The sequence below is a fragment of the Bubalus kerabau genome, chromosome 8 (assembly GCF_029407905.1).
Source record: "Bubalus kerabau isolate K-KA32 ecotype Philippines breed swamp buffalo chromosome 8, PCC_UOA_SB_1v2, whole genome shotgun sequence".
Taxonomy (NCBI): Eukaryota; Metazoa; Chordata; class Mammalia; order Artiodactyla; family Bovidae; genus Bubalus; species Bubalus kerabau.
This window is the reverse complement of record NC_073631.1, coordinates 108,211,694-108,229,220: the sequence shown is the minus strand read 5'-3', so window position 1 is coordinate 108,229,220 and position 17,527 is coordinate 108,211,694. Positions and strand designations below refer to the sequence as shown.

The window sequence follows — 17,527 nt, the reverse complement described above, 5'->3', positions numbered from 1 at the left end:
GCTCTATACAGTCAGCAAAAACAAGACCAGGAGCTGACTGTGGCTCAGATCATGAACTCCTTATTGCCAAATTCAGACTGAAATTGAAGAAAGTGGAGAAAACCACTAGACCACTAAACCACTGTATGACTATACAGTGGAAGTGAGAAATAGATTTAAGGGACTAGATCTGATAGACAGAGTGCCTGATGAACTATGGACGGAGGTTTGTGACATTGTACAGGAGACAGGAATCAAGACCATTCCCAAGAAAAAGAAATGCAAAAAAGAAAAATAGCTGTCTGAGGAGGCCTTACAAATACCTGTGAAAAGAAAGGAAGTGAAAAGCAAAGGAGAAAAGCAAAGATATAGCCATTTGAATGCAGAGTTCCAAAGAATAGCAAGGAGAAATAAGAAAGCCTTCCTCAGCGACCAATGCAAAGAAATAGAGGAAAACAACAGAATGAGAAAGACTAGAGATCTCTTCAAGAAAATTAGAGATACCAAGGGAACATTTCATGCAAAGATGGGCTTGATAAAGGACAGAAATGGTATGGACCTAACAGAAGCAGAAGATATTAAGAAGAAGTGGCAAGAATACAGAGAAGAACTGTACAAAAACGATCTTCACGACCCAGATAATCACGATGGTGTGATCACTCACCTAGAGCCAGACATCCTGGAATGTGAAGTCAAGTGGGCCTTAGAAAGCATCACTACGAACAAAGCTAGTGGAGGTGATGGAATTCCAGTTGAGCTATTTCAAATCCTGAAAGATGACGCTGTGCAAGTGCTGCACTCAATATGCCAACAAATTTGGAAAACTCAGCAGTGGCCACAGGACTGGAAAAGGTCCGATTTCATTCCAATCCAGAAGAAAGGCAATGCCAAAGAATGCTCAAACTACCGCACAATTGCACTCATCTCACACGCTAGTAAAGTAATGCTTAAAATTCTCCAAGCCAGGCTTCAGCAATATGTGAACCGTGAACTTCCTGATGTTCATGCTGGATTTAGAAAAGGCAGAGGAACCAGAGATCAAATTGCCAACATCTGCTGGATCATGGAAAAAGCAAGAGAGTTCCAGAAAAATATCTATTTCTGCTTTATTGACTATGCCAAAGCCTTTGACTATGTGGATCACAATAAACTGTGGAAAACTCTGAAAGAGATGGGAATACCAGATCACCTGACCTGCCTCTTGAGAAACCTGTATGCAGGTCAGGAAGCAACAGTTAGAACTGGACATGGAACAACAGACTGGTTCCAAATAGGAAAAGGAGTACGTCAAGGCTGTATATTGTCACCCTGTTTATTTAACTTATATGCAGAGTACATCATGAGAAACGCTGGACTGGATGAAGCACAAGCTGGAATCAAGATTGCCGGGAGAAATGTCAATAACCTCAGATATGCAGATGACACCACCCTTATGGCAGAAACTGAAGAGGAACTAAAAAGCCTCTTGATGAAAGTGAAAGAGGAAAGTGAAAAAGTTGGCTTAAAGCTCAACATTCAGAAAACAAAGATCATGGCATCTGGTCCCATCACTTCTGGCAAATAGATGGGGAAACAGTGGAAACAGTGGCTGACTTCATTTTTCTGGGCTCCAAAATCACTGCAGATGGTGATTGAAGCCATGAAATTAAAAGATGCTTACTTCTTGGAAGGAAAGTTATTACCAACGTAGACAGCATATTAAAAAGCAGAGACATTACTTTGCTAACAAAGGTCCGTCTAGTCAAGGCTATTGTTTTTCCAGTAGTCATGTATGGATGTGAGAGCTGGACTACAAAGAAAGCTGAGCACCAAAGAATTGATGCTTTTGAACTGAGGTGTTGGAGAAGACTCTTGAGAGTCCCTTGGACTACAAGGAGATCCAACCACTCCATCCTAAAGGAGATCAGTCCTAGGTTTTCATTGGAAAGACTGATGTTGAAACTGAAACTCCAATACTTTGGCCACCTGATGTGAAGAGCTGACTCATTCGAAAAGACTCTGATGCTGGGAATGATTGAGGGCAGGAGGAGAAGGGGACGACAGAGGATGAGATGGTTGGATGGCATCACCGACTCGATGGACATGGGTTTGGGTGGACTCCAGGAGTTGGTGATGGACAGGGAGGCCTGGCGTGCTGTGGTTCATGGGGTCGCAAAGAGTCGGACACAACTGAGCAACTGAACTGAACTGAACTCTATCATTCACAAAATTCAATTAGAAGTGGGAGTATTTCTTTGTAACATATATATGGAATCATTTGATGCAAATCATATTACCTGGTTTTTCATTTAAATATACAACGAACATCTTTCCATGCTGGTAGAGAAACTTTTAAATACATTTAAATACATGTACCAAAATCTATTGGAATAGGAAGTAGTAAAACCCACTCCAGTATTCAAATTCCATGGACAGAGGAGCCTGGGGGCTACAATCCATGGGGTTGCACAGAGTTGGACATGACTGAGCAACTAAACGCATCAAAATCTATTTAATCAGTTGCCTGATTAGTTTTGTTTCATGTATTTTGCAATGAAAATACAGTGAACACAGCTCTGCAAAAGATCCTAATTTTCAAACATTCTACACCCCTAAAGCTTCTTTCAGACTCTGAATGGACTTTTTCTTTTTAAATGATAAATGAACATTTTGAGCTACTACATGGCAGCTTTATTGTCTTTGAATATTTTATTGCATTAGCTTTTATTTTTACAAAGAGGTTTTGGAATAAAAGAAAATGAATGCGCTGCTGCCAGTGATAAGCAGCACAGGATCATATACTTTTAATAATTGGCACAAAGATAAAAAGCTTTTGGCATTCTGAATGCAGCTAATCTCGAGCCACAATCACCTGCTTGCTGAACTCGATCCATTCACTGGTATTCAATCATCAGAGCAAAGAAAAAGGTTAAAGAACACGAACAAAACACTGGAAATACATATCATCAGAGACTGGGAATAAAGGAAATGCATAATTAGAAATCTTATCTTTCTTTTTAACAGAGTATTTTTTAACCTTAATACATTCACTGCCACCAACATTTCCAGAATCCCATTATGTAAGAAATAAGGGATTGTCTTGTCTTTATATATCATCTGATTATTTTTGATGGATACATTTTTAGAAATATGCTAACAGGGCCAGTGGTGTGCTTGTATTTCAGCTGCTTCATATATACTGCCACAATGCCGTGGAGAAAGGGTGTTCCGAGCCCTCTTCCCTCCAGTAATACCTGACAGCCCATTTCCCCACCCACACTGGAAACTAGCATGATTTTTAATTTACGGCCGTTCAATATTTATGGTTTTAATTTGTATTTCTTTGACATTAAGCATTTTTTCTTTACTTATGAAATTAAGATAGATATTATATCCACCTGATAGTACAGTTATGATGAATACATGCGCTGACACTATGTAAAATTCTTTTTTACATAGTGCTTATCATGTAGTAAATATCAGCGATTTTTTATGTTTACTTCCTTTGTGAATTTCTATTTTTGTCCTCTGCCTGTTGTTTATATGAATCCTTTGTCCATCTCTTATTGATTAGTATAACAGTTTAGTATAAAGGAAAGCTATTAATTCTGGGTCTATCATATCATAATATTTTCCCCAATTTTCACAAAAATTTTTATTTCTTTTTTATTAGAAGTACACAAATGCGTCAATATGACTTTTGCCTCAGGTGGCAGGTTTAGTCTTGTCCTCCCAAGTTTATATTGATAATCACTTAAGATTTCACTCTAGTACTTTCATAGTTTTGGGTTTTTTTACATTTAACCTTTTAATCTAACTGGAATCAATCTAGAAAGTTAAAAGAGCTATGTGGTCCAAATGTTATACAACAGACATGCATTAGTTTTACACTCTGAATATTAATACTGGAATCAAGCTTCCCACTGCACCTCTCTCCCTTACTCACCATACTACATCCATACATTCAATTCCATGTGCCAATTTTCAGATTGACCAGGTCAATTGTGAACATACTACTTTGATTTACTTAAAAGCTAAACATAGTATTGGTCCATGGTTAAGAACAACCTTCCTGCTGGCATCTTCATTAACATAAACTACTAAGGTTTCCTCTAGACCAGGGGTCAGTAAACCTTTACTGTGGACGGTCAGAGAGTAAAAGTTTTAGGCTTTGGGGCCATTCAGTCTCTGTCACAATGCCTCAGCTCTGCTACTGCAGCACAGGAGTGGCCACAGACAACACGGATATGGATGAACACAGCTCTGTTCCAGTAAAACTTTACTTATGGATGTTGAAACTTGAGTTCGTATAACTTTTCACCTATCACAAAATATAATTCCTTTTTTGACTTTATTCCAACCATTTAAAAACTTAAAATCAATTCCTGGCTTGCAGGCTGTAGTAAAACAGGGAGCAGACCAGTTTGCTAACCTCTGATTTATTTCAGAATATTTTTTAGCGTTGTTGTCCGTATCAGCACTCTCCAGGAGAACTCTCTGCACTGTAGAAATATTTTATATTTGTGCTTTTCAATATGGTAGCTACTAGCCACATATGGCACGTGACACATAGCAGGAGAAATGAGTTTTAAATTTTATTTTGTAATTAATTTAAACAGCTACCTGTGACTAGTGGCTACTATATTGGACAATCCATGTCAATAGATTGGACTCAAAATATGTAAATACAGATATTTGTGTGTGTGTGTGTATATATATAGAGAGAGAGTTTTCTTCCCTGGAGATCTAAATCTATATATTTAATACAGTTACAAAAATAATAGATGTTTACTCAAGTAAAAGTTCTGCAACTTGTGATTCCTATGACAAACAGGAGTAGACTAACTCCACTGCTAAAGGCCCTTTGCCCTTAGTTCTCTCAAGGCACAAAGCTTGGTGACAGATACTTGACCAGAGCCCCATAAGCTTTTAGGCACTTCACTCAGCTGTTTCTTCTCATGCTATTATTCCTCAAAGGTATCCCACATCCTCTTGTTCCTGAGCCCTCTCTCCCCACAGAGTAAAAAGAAAAACACCAAGTTACTAGAAGAGTGTGCAGCCTTTGTAGCCTCTGTCACTTTTCCGAAATGCTTTTCTAATTAAAAAAAAAAAAAAAGGCACACTTACTGCCAGGTCAAGCTGACTGTTCCGGGTTGTGATGGACAGTTCAAGGGTGGACAAGTGCACTTCCTTCCAGACCTCTGGGTTCACCTCTTGCAGGGCTGTGTGAATGCATCCGATACAAGTCAGTTATCTCCCACGAACATTTCAGCACTGCCACCTGCCGCCAGCTGCCAGCGGCTCAGATGGCCTCCCAAGCCCGTCTGTGGATTCCCAGGCTTAATTTTCTTTATCTCATAGTTTTTATACACGGGATAAAGAGCCAGGTTCAAAATGGAATCTCTAGGCCTGAGACAACCCAACAAAAGCAGCTACAGTAACATAAAGGCTAGCGAGAGAAAGAGGGAGTCGCTGGGAGTTAGGAATGACACAGGCTGCTGTTCCCATTCATGGGACCTTGCTGCTGCTGGTCTGGGCCTGCGCTGTGCACACCGAGGGCTGAGTTCAGGCTTCCCCCACTCTGGGAGGGTCTGACACTGGGGTGGGGTCTGCCTCAGGCAGTCCTAAGCTGCCCAGGACTTTCCAACCTCCAGTCCCCAGGCTCCTCACCTCCCTGTGGTTGTGCCCAGTAGGACGCGAGCCTCCGTAATATTCTCCTATACAAGGAGGGCCGGGGCGGGGTCTCTTCTGCTCCACTGGGAGGTCTCTCTGTAGGTCCCGTGTACGAGATCGAGGCTTGATGAGTCTGAGGCCACTCCTTTCAATGAAGGGAAAAAAATGTTTATTATGCAACACAATTACAAACTCTTGGAGCTTCTCAATATGAACCAGCATAGAATCACACCGTAAGAAATTTACCATTCATTTAGAGATGGTGACACACACATGAGACTGATGAAATCTAGTTGCATCACATACTTCCTTCACTTCGGGAAGCACGTTCCACTCAGAGGCCACACTGGTCTGGCCTCAAAATCCAGCCCAAGGCTTCTTGTTCCCACTTCAAAGGCCATCATTCTCACACTCCAGATCTGTCGTCTTCCTGGCATCCCGAGTCCAGTACCATCTTGGGTCTCATCAGTGTCCTCAAGGATTACTAAAATAATACCCTAGTCTCTCAGCCCTTGACATTGCCTCCAACCTACATAGTAACCCACTTCCATGGCCACATCCTGGTCCTTATCAATACCCAGAACTACTCCATCTTAGAAGTCTAAAGCCCTGGTATCCCATTATCTAATCACTACCCTTATTCTTCCAGTTGATATTTTTGTGCCCAGTGCCCTCAGGGTGAACCACTCCCCTGTTCTCAAGTTTCCACGTGGTGAATTACAAAACAGTAACAATTAACTTTGACTTTTCTCACTCCATCTCTTACTCCTCCCAAGTCCAGAAAGACCCAACCTCTTCTCTTCCTTCTCTGGAAGTGATCAGAGTCCTGCGGAATCACACATCCATTGATTCCTCATGCAGTGGGCTTACTTAGCAGTCTCTGTCCTGATGGAGGTCTTTTAAGTAGAGAAATTCAATTTGGACCATGAGGAAATCAGATTGTGACCACGTACATCTACACAGTGTCCTTCACGCCTGCTGACGTTGATAAAGCCGGTACGTCAATTTCCATCTGCTTTGTTTCTGCATTTTGTTTTCATAACTTGGTTCAAAGTCAGAGGAGGAAGAGAGTGCTATGAACTGGAGGCCCCTGAAGACTCGAACCACACCGGGCTCTCAGAGAGTCCCAGCTCCTGGCCTCTCCAGCTGTCCTCAGCACCAACCAGGTAAACAGTGGATTTTACATCATTCTTCTATGGCTTTCGGCCCTCGTGTCTTCCTTCTCTAACATGTACCCTGAAAAGCCTCAGTTCTCGATCAATCTGTCACTTGGTGTCTGTACTTCTACATCGTGGCTCAATATTATCAGAGGGGGAGATGAGGCCCTCCTGCTGAGTACTGACATAGGGAAAACAACCGCCCAAGTGAGCATACCCACGTCACCACAAGCTCTTGGTCTAAGGTCTTTTATGTCACTTGATAATCTTTCTAAACCTTCCTATTTTCATCCTTCTTCCAAACTCCCCACCCACCTCGCTTTCAAAAGATCACCTTGCTTCCTACCATTCAGAAAGAATACAAGGACATCAGGGAGAACTGCCTCACTTCTTTATAAATGTGTTTTCATCTGGACCTCTGTTTTATTGCTCCCCTGTCTCAAGGAAAAAGGTGTCCCTGCCCCTGTCCGAGGCTAGTCCAGGGCTCTGATCCACTCCCTTTCTCTTGGCCGAGTCAGTCATGTTTTTGGTGCCGTCTCCTCTCCTCCCATCCGCTTTTACTTTTGTTTCAGGGAGAAAACACATGAACAGCTCTCTAATTAAAAAAACAAAAGAACCCAGAGTGCTCCATTGACCTGTATTTCTCAGTACCTTCTGCTGTTTTTAATCTCCTCTCCTTCAAAGTCGAGTTTCTTAAAGGAGTGGCTCTGCTGCCTCCAGTTTTTACCTCCGGTTTATTCCTGAACTTTCTTCAATTTGGCTTTGGCCCCTCCACCTAACATGTTACCAAACCTGCAGGGGTTGCCAGAGTCAATGGATCCTTACTTTCCTCTCTTTATTTTGCTCTTTGATGCTGCTTCTTAAAACCTCGCTCTCCTTCTGGAAGTTCTGTCTTTCATTGGCTTCTATGTCAGTACTTCCTCCCAGAGTCTCTCTCTCTGGATTTTCTGGGCATCATTTCGGGCTCTTTAAAATCATGGTTACTCCTGCCCACCTATTCTCAACAGTAACTTCAACAAACCCATAGCTCAATGCCACTCATACACCTACGACATTTAAATCTATTTCTTCAGCCCAGATATCTCTGAATTCCAGATTTAAGTCATAATTGTATGACTTCACTGGTCTGTACCACCGGTAATGTCAAACTCGATACACGCCAAACTGAGAATTTCACCTTTCTTCACGAACGTGATCCAACTCTAATATTATCAGCATTTATGGAAAACTCTAGTTACCAAACTCTAGCCCCTCGAGCCAGAGACCTGGGAATACTCCCTGCTCCTCCTCCTCTCGAGGATTGTGCCTCTTTAGTCAATGCTCTGGGGTCAATGTTCACTATTAGCACCTGGAAGAGACCTCATCTCTCCTCACCTGGATCGTGTTAACAATCTTCTATCTGATGCCTTTGCCTGTTACTACCAATGTCCAGTCTCTCATTAATTCTGCTGCCAAACAATTTCTTGCCAAAGTGAAAGCCTGCTCCTGTCATTCCCCTGCTTAAGATCCAGTGACCCTGTAGTGCTTTAATGATAAAGGTCAGATCCCACGTCAAAACCTGCCATCAGCCCGCAAGCCACTCCACACTGGCCATAATTAAAGCCCACGTGACACCTCTGTGCCTCCACACATCGTGGCCCCTGCACTTGGAATGCCCTTTAGTATATTTTTCAAAATTTGGCTGAAGTGTCACCTTCTCTGGGCTGACTCTACTGACCTTCAGTCAGAGGTAAATGCTCCTCCTCTCTGCTTCCATCTTATTCTTTCCTGTTTCTCTCCTAGCACTTGCCAAACTGCTGATTTACCAGGCCCTCACTCCTGGCACGTGAACACTTCTTGAGGGCATGAGACCTGTCTTATTTGACCCAGTATTCCAATTATACAGCAGGGCTTGCCACCCAGTAGGTACGCAATCACTGTCTGCTGTTGAAATGATAGAAAAAGTTTATATGGTCCCAGATTCTACAACTTAAATATGGAGCTACTCTATTTCTTCCTGACTACTCCACCAATGAAATTATTCCTCCAAGCAACAGCAGTCATGCATTTTATTCACACAGTTCGCCTTAAGCATAGAAAGTCCTTGCTCCCCAGCACTCCACGTTCATTTTAGTAATCACATAGATTGGTTACCCCTCGTACTTTAATGGCTTTGTTAATGAATAACTGGATAGCTCTGGGTAAAGGGAGCTATATTTTACAAACGTTTTGCAATGGACTACATTACTTCTTTAATTTCAAACCCATTCGATACTCTGAATGTTAACATTACATAGAACCAAACTCTTTACTACATTGAAACTGCATCTGCCAATTTTCAGATTCAAACTGTAAATATACTACTTTCATGTGCATAAAAGCTCGACATGGTACATAGTGCAAGGTAACTACGCCTTTTCTATCAGCGTTTTCATTAACATACACTGTTGAGTTTTTCTCTATGCCAATATTTTTCATTGTATAGCCTATAACAGCATAGCCTCATAGAACTTTCTCTTATGATGGTAATGGTCTCATACTTGTACTGTCCAATGCAGCAACCTCTACACGTATTTGGCTAGTTAAGCATGGTTTGAAGCACAAAGCATTGTTTGAAGCCTACTATATTACACATACAATTAGGTGTTCAGTTCAGTCACTCAGTCGTGTCCGACTCTTTGCAACTCTATGAATTGCAGCACACCAGGCCTCCCTATCCATCACCATCTCCCAGAGTTCACTCAAACTCACGTCCATAGAGTCAGTGATGCCATCCAGCCATCTCATCCTCTGTCGTCCCCTTTTCCTCCTGCCCCCAATCCTTCCCAACATCAGAATCTTTTCCAATGGGTCAACTCTTCGCATGAGGTGGCCAAAGTACTGGAGTTTCAGCTTTAGCATCATTCATTCCAAAGAACACCCAGGGCTGATCTCCTTTAGAATGGACTGGCTGGATCTCCTTGCAGTCCAAGGGACTCTCAAAAGTCTTCTTCAACACCACAGTTCAAAAGCATCAATTCTTTGGCGCTCAGCTTTCTTCACAGTCCAACTCTCGCATCCATACATGACCACTGGAAAAACCACAGCCTTGACTAGACGGACCTTTGTTGGCAAAGTAATGTCTCTGCTTTTCAAAATGCTATCTAGGTTGGTCATAAAACTTTCCTTCCAAGGAGTAAGCGTCTTTTAATTTCATGGCATATTCAGATACAAATCTTCAGTTCATTTGTCAATACTAATATAGACACACTTGCAAGTAATTAATGAGATATAGGTCACTGTGTTCAAGGTTTGTTTGGTAAGAGTGAATGAACAAAGGGAAGTGAAATACTAAAATGAAATTAAATACGGGCTTGGTAATAGAGAATAAGTTGGCAGATGAGAAATATCAGAACAGGAATGCTTTCTGGATTTGTGTGTAAGTAAATAGGCCCCATTTTAGGAGCATGCCATATACATCTATAGCAAGAAACTTTTAAAAATTCCAAATACACACATCACAAAGGAATAACAAAATACCAGAGGTCAAATGTCAATATTGTAGCCTGCATTTACCTTAAGAGTGCTGAAAAAGTGGGCTGCTTTGGTTTTTAGAGGCCCAAGATACCAGTACCTGAGAAAGAGCAAGATAAAAATCTGATTAGACTATTAAAAAAACTATCAATGTGCTAGATACCATTCAGGACAGATAATACATTAGAATTACACCTCTACCAGAAGTGTCTGCTCTGGAGGTTTGGAGATTGTGGTTTAGCATAAAAAAGTATTACAGTAAGTTTTTAATCTGCATTTGAATACCACGTCAAACAGAACATAATTAGTTATACAGCAGCTAAATCCTTGCAATTTATGAGATATATAATCAGAGTCTTCTTGAATCTCTAAATTCACAGGTATCACTGTATATGTACTTTGCACCGTGGAACACAGCTGAGTTCACATTCTGAATGAGTGGAGAGTGATAAAGCCACGACGAGATGCGGGTGTGGGTGCTAATGTATTACTCGTGAGCTAAATGGCTGCATGCTGTACACCGCGTTCTCTCTCAACGCACAAACATACAATTAAAATCTGTAAATCAGCATCATTTCGCATTACTCATGTTATGCAGCTTCAACATGGGAAATGGAAATCTGGGAGAAAAGAGGGTCTACTTCATATTGCTAAATTCCTAAAAGCCACTGAAGAGAAAAAGATGCCTGGTTGGATTTAGAAAAGTAGCATAAAGTAGACTTCTCTCTTAAAATGTCTCTTTCACCTACCAGCCCATCTTAACCTCTCCCTATTCGATTCGAATCAATATGCACTCATTTAGCACTTACTATGTATATGGAGGAAACAGAAGCAATATAATCAGTACAAAATTCTTGCCTTTGCGGGCTTCTGAGAAAATAAGGCCCCCAAATATAATAAATAATGGCAAATAAACATATTTCTATGACATTGTATAAACAGATCACTATTTACTGGTGAGGAGAGTCAAGAAGGTGCAAGAAATCATTTCGGGCCTAAAATCACTGGAGCAGCCACAGCTGCACAATCAATGACCTAAGAACAAAGTGAGGCCATGAGACCTAGAAAACTGGGCTGGACGCAGACATAAGGAGGCAGCAAGGACATCATTCTAGGCAGGACAAAGGGTAACAGCACGGGAAGTGCTTAGAGTAATTGCCAGAGCAAAAGCTTTAAACAAAGGCATAGAACTCGGTAGTTAGGGATGATGACGGAGTAAGCTGGTCTTGAACACCAGAATATGGAGTTTAGCCATCCAACGAGCAGAGCAGAACCATTCTAACTATTATCCCAGTAAGCACCACAAGGCTATTAATGACCGCTTTGATCATCTAATGTTTTTGTTTCTGTTACTTTGTTTGAAAGCTCACTTGATGCTTTGCTTCTTTTCCAGGGTAGCCAGACAGAAACACATCCCAGCCAAGGCAGTTTATTTCTAAACTGATTTAGAAATAAATAAATAACTTTATTCTGAACTGATACTGTGCGAGGCCAGCTAGGAAATGGCTTGTTGCACCCCCACTGTTTCTCCCATAACACACAGAATGACTCAGTAGATGGTACTAGTCCAGGTACAATAACAGCCAGCATTTTAAAATTCCATGTTCAGAAATCAAACAGAATATGGGCCTGTGTGTGATATTCCTCAAGGGCTGACCTATGCTTGTGCTAAACACACTTAGAAAGCAATGTAGGACTTCCCCAGCGGTCCAATGGTTAGGACTCTGCACTTCTACTGTAGGGGGCATGGGGTCCATCCCTGGTCAAGGAACCCCACATGGTCAGGGAAGATCCCACATAGCACGTCGTGTGGCCAAAAAAAAGAGAAAGAGCAATTTACTCTCATCAGACTTTCTCAGGGGAAACTAAGCAATTCCTCATGGTAAACCGCTGTCATGTGAGATTACAGATCAGATACAAGATGACTTGCAGAATGAAGATAACCATGCATACTTGGAAACAAAAGAATGCAGCGTGTGATGTAACTCAGTGGTCTCTCTCCTTTGACAGTCCACTGTAAGGAACCTCATTAGCAGGAATAACCATGTGGAACAAATGAGAGGAATTTCTGTAAAGAAAATGTGGCAAGAATGCCTACAAAGTGAAAGAGAGCTTTCTTGATAAGAGCTGTGTGTGAGATCAATCATCGTTCATTTACACTACACTCAAATTGTAAGCATGTTGTCAAGAAGAGGTAAAGAAAGAAAATAATGCCCACCAGCTAGGAGCGAACCTCATGCCCTGTCTCCTCCAGCCCCACCTCAGGAAGCCTTGCCCACGCGGCCTCTCCATGGCACACAGCACAGGGCACACTCTCCGAGCTGGCAGTTTTATGCTACACAATGAATTCACCAAAAATAAGCAGGTTGCCATGAAAAGCCACCAGCAGCCCTCTCATCACCTCCTCCGCAGGCCTGTTTCTTCCACCTTCCGGCATTCCCAGGTCTCTGCCTTTCTCCCTCCTCCGAAGGAGGCAGCCTGGGGTCGGTGAATCCACCAGGCCTTCAGAAAGAACACCTCTTGGGGGAGAGGGGTCTTCCGACCAGGGCTGTCAAAGCTCCAGGAGGCTGCAGCCCCAGTGGTACCTTGCACTTGGTACCCAGCTAAGCAGGCAGTGGGAGGAGACGACACCCAGTGCCCCTCTGGTCTAGCTGAGCCTCCCCCCCGGTCAAATACGATGTCTAGAAAGAGAGGTGGACACTGCTCATCCTGAGCTACCACTCAGCCAGTGTGGAGGAAACTGGGACTTCCCCCAGCCTCTGTGCACACAGAATGTAAACTTCACTTCTGTTATTCACACACAATTCAACCGCCGGGCCCACCGCATGTATTCCGAGATCCCTGTATACTGAAATCTCAAAGACAGGGACAGAGTAAGAAGGTGTTTAAAAACCACCACTGGTTAACCCAGCTCCCTTCTACCTGCTAACTGAGACGCCAGCATCTCGGAAGGATCCCCATCGAAGGCCGGTGAGTGCAAACACAGGCTGTTCCTTTTCACCCTGGAAGTTAAATACATTTCACTTAAATTAATGACAATAACCTGGAACTCTCTACGGGTAAGTAGCCAGCAAACGTTTACGGCCTATGTTTCATCAAAACAAAATTCCAAAAGGGATGTTCCAAATTTAAGAAATGAACTCTTTTGAGTGCTCAGTAAAAGTACTGAAATAAAATGAAACTAATGTTCATGTATTAGGCCTCGTGAATCTGCTGGCAAGAAAACATGCTATCATACTTCAGACTGTAATCACTGTGCTGATTCTTGGACCAATTAGTCAGGTCAGCCAGAACTTCTTCTCTCACTTGTACTTGTCCGAGGTATTTTAAACCTGTGTTCTCTATGGAGGGCCAAGAGTGGTCAAGCAAGATCATCAGAGTTCTGGTATGTACTCCAGAATGTTTCACCTGAGTCTCTGAAGATACAGCCAGGTATCTGTCATAACAAATCAGGAAGCAAAGTGATTCAAGTTTAATTCAGTGCTCTATGGCCAAATACTGCATATTATAATCACCAAATTCTAATAAATTAGTGAGTTTAGTAATACCTACTATAGATAATAAACATTAATAATGCCACTGCCTCTAAGAGTTTATACTCCATGCTGGGCTTTTTTCTGGATGAAAATATACACATCTGAACTTTGAAAGGGACATTCCCTATAACTCAGAACTGCAGCAAAAGCCCAAAGGTATCCCCACATTCTAAAGAGAGCTGCCAACTGCTAGACACAACTCCACAGAATTTGCTGACCGTGCACAGAACCAGGTCAGTTTCCATTGTGCCATCATCAGAACCAGTGTAAGCAGAAGATTAGGAACTGGAGGAGACTCTTGGCACTCTAAGTTGCTGGCTGAGAGAAAGTGTCTTAAGTCTTCTTAGGAGAGGACGTCTGTCCCATTTTCACCCCTGTTCCCACTATGCTGAAACAAACGAGGGTCTTCTAGGAGAACCATACATAAACAGGGCCAGCCTACAAGGAAAAGACACTGGCCTCTCACTCCTTGGCTGTCTATCCATTGAAGCAGATTTGCTTTTCTGCTCTCTGTACCTGCTTGAGCAAGAGAAGAAACAGTAGAGGGAAGAGAAAAATAGTAGAGCAAAGAGGTGATGGTAAGATTACGTTATGATGGGCAAGGCAAGCATGTATTAGTCTCCTGGGTGCCAAGTGCATACTGTGGAAGATAGCAGGGTCTGAGTCTTTCTCATGCTATTAATCATTCATTTAATCATTTTTTTCCATGAATCATTATGGATATTTATAGTATATATTAGGAACTAGCAATAAAAAATGTCTGTCCTCAAAAAGCTCAAGGTATAATGGGGGGATAGACAGACACAGACAGTAAGAACATGCAGTAGGTCTAAAGAAGAGAGATATGTACCGAGTGTTATCAAAGTACAGGGTGGGTGCCACTGTATGAGTGAGGGAACGGAGCAGACAGATGCTCAGGGAAGCATGATGTAAGTTCTAAGACAAGCCAGGCATTTTAAAGAATAAGGTAAAATCTGAACAGCCTGCTGACTAGTTAGAAGGCTGAATCAGTAGAAACCTCTCACCAAACAAAAATCCAGGACCAGACAGTTTCACTGGTAAATTTCATCAAACACTCAAAGGAGAATTAACATGAATCCTACTCTCCCCAAAAACAGGAGGGATTCTTCCAAACTGACCTTATGAAGCCAGCGTTACCCTGATACCAAAATCATACAAGGACAACACAAGAAAATTAAAAGCCAATATTCCTGACAAATATAGATGCAAAAACCCTAAACAAAATATTAGTAAACCAAATTCAACCATACATTAAAGGGATCAGACACCATGATGAAGTAAGATTTACTCCATGGATGCAAGGATGACTCAACATCTTCAAATCAGTCAGTGTGATCTGACACATTAACACAAAGGGTGAAAATCATATTTCACCTCACTAGATGTAGAAAAAGTATGTGATAAAATTCAACACTAATTTATGATAAAAAGAAAACAAACCTCTCAATAAAGTGGCTATAAGGGGAACACACTTAAGTATGGTATAAAATTCAACAATGATTTATGATTTAAAAAAAAAAACTCAATAAAGTGGGTATAAAGGGAACACACTTTAACATAATAGAGGCCATATATGACAAGACCACAGCTAACATCCTATTCAACAGTAAAAAACTGAAACCCTTTTGTCTAAGATCTTGAACAGGAAAGACAAGGATGTCTACCCTCACCACTTTTATTCAACATAGTACTGGAAGTCTTAGCCAGAGCAATTAGGCAAGAACAAGAAATAAAGACATCCAAATTGGAAAGGAAGAAGAAAAACTATCACTATTTACATATGACACAAGAGAAGTAATAAACAAATTCAGTAAAGTTACAGGACACAAAATCAATACACAAAAACCTATAACATTTATATGCACTAATAACAAAACATCAGAAAGAGAAATAAAGAAACCAATCCTATTTACAACTGCATGAAAAAGAATCAAGTATCCAGGAATAAATTTAACCAAGGAGGTGAAATTAGAAAACTACGTGGCATTAATGAAAGATGCTGAAAGTGACACAAACAAATGAGAAGATACTCTGTGGTCCTGGACTGAAAAAATTACTGATGTTCAAATGTCCATACTACCCAAAGCAATCTATAGATTCAATGTAATCCCTATCAAAATTCTAATGATATTTTCAAAGAAACAGAATAATCCTAAAATTTTCATGGAACCACACACACACATAAATGCAAATAGCCAAAGCAATCCTGAGAAAGAAGAACAAAGCTGAAGGCATTACAATTCCCAGTTTCAAACTATATTACAAAAATGGTAATGATTAAAACTGCATGGCATTTGCATAAAACCAGACACAAAAATCAGTAGAACAGATTCGAAAAGCCCAGAAATAAACCCACATATATACAGTCAATTAACTTGTGATAAAGGAGCCAAAAATATACAATGAGGAAAGGACAATGTCTTCAGTAAATGATGCTAGGGAAATTGGCATTCATGTGCAAAAGAATGAAACTGGACCATTAGCTTATACCATATACAAAGATTAACTCAAAATGGATTAAAGACCTGAAATAGAAGACCTGAAACAATAAATTCCTGTAAGAAAATGTAGAGGGTAAGCTTCTTGACATAAATCTTGGCAATGATTTCTGAATCCGACACCAAAAGCAAAAGCAACAAAAGTAAAAATAAATAAGAGGGGTGGCTGCTGCTGCTGCGTCGCTTCAGTCATGTCCGACTCTGTGCGACCCCATAGACGGCAGCCCACCAGGCTCCCCCATCCCTGGGATTCTCCAGGCTAGAACACTGGAGTGGGTTGCCATTTCCTTCTTCAATGTATGAAAGTGAAAAGTGAAAGTGAAGTCGCTCAGTCATGTCCGACTCTTAGCAACCCCATGGACTGCAGCCCACCAGGCTCCTTTGTCCATGGGATTTTCCAGGCAAGAGTACTAGAGTGGGGTGCCATTGCCTTCTCCGTAAGTGGGGCTACATCATACTAAAAAGCATCTGTATAGCAAAGGAAATCATCAACAAAATGAAAAGGTAACCAAATGATTGAGAGAAAATGTTTGCAAATCACATATCTGATAAGGGGTTAATATCCAAAATATATAAAGAACTCATACAACTCAATAGAAAAAAAGAAGCAATCGAATTGAAAAATGGGCAAAGCACAGGAACAGACATACTGATGGCCAATAGGAAGCCCAGCATCATTAATCAGAAAAGGCAAATCAAACACAGTGAGATAACACCTCACATCTATTGGAAAGGCTATTATCAAAAAGATAAGAAAACAAATGCTGTTAAGAATGCAAAGGAAAGGGAAGCTTTGTGAATGCTGGTGGGAATGTAAATTTGTGCATTCACTATGGAAAACAATGAAGCCCCTTCCCTGGTGGCTCAGATGGTAAAGCATCTGCCTGTAGTGCGGGAGACCCAGGTTCGATCCCTGGGGTGGGAAGATCCCCTGGAGAAGCAAATGGTGACCCACTCCAGTACTCTTGCTTGGAAGATTCCATGGACTGAGGAGCCTGGTAGGCTATAGTCCATGGGGTCGCAAAGAGTCGGACACCACTGAGCGACTTCACTTTCACTTTATGGAAAACAGTAGGGAAGTTCCTCAAAGGATTAAAAATAGAACTATCATGTGACCAAGCAAATCCATTTCTAGGTATTTATCCAAAAACAAAACACTCACTCAAAAGATATACACACCCCATGCTCACTG

At 41.4% G+C, this 17,527-nt stretch overlaps 1 protein-coding gene and 1 long non-coding RNA gene across 8 annotated transcripts in view; one reads left to right on the top strand and one right to left on the bottom strand.

The window, feature by feature from the left end:
* Positions 1–17,527, bottom strand: part of AGK (acylglycerol kinase) — a 130,817-nt gene that overhangs the window by 9,790 nt on the left and 103,500 nt on the right. For 6 of the 7 annotated variants that reach the window (XM_055591130.1, XM_055591131.1, XM_055591129.1 and 3 more), the window contains 4 exons: positions 13,203–13,282; positions 10,323–10,380; positions 5,629–5,776; positions 5,086–5,180 (listed from right to left, as the gene is read on the bottom strand). In XM_055591130.1, the coding sequence (XP_055447105.1) occupies positions 5,086–5,180; positions 5,629–5,776; positions 10,323–10,380; positions 13,203–13,282 (381 nt within the window). Of the gene's footprint in view, positions 1–2,626; positions 2,932–5,085; positions 5,181–5,628; positions 5,777–10,322; positions 10,381–13,202; positions 13,283–17,527 lie in introns of those variants that run through there. The other variant, XM_055591136.1, reaches the window with a different exon arrangement.
* On the top strand, positions 6,322–10,851 carry LOC129659590 (uncharacterized). Its single transcript, XR_008718141.1, has 2 exons — positions 6,322–6,797; positions 10,661–10,851. It is a non-coding gene; the product is annotated as an uncharacterized LOC129659590 (long non-coding RNA).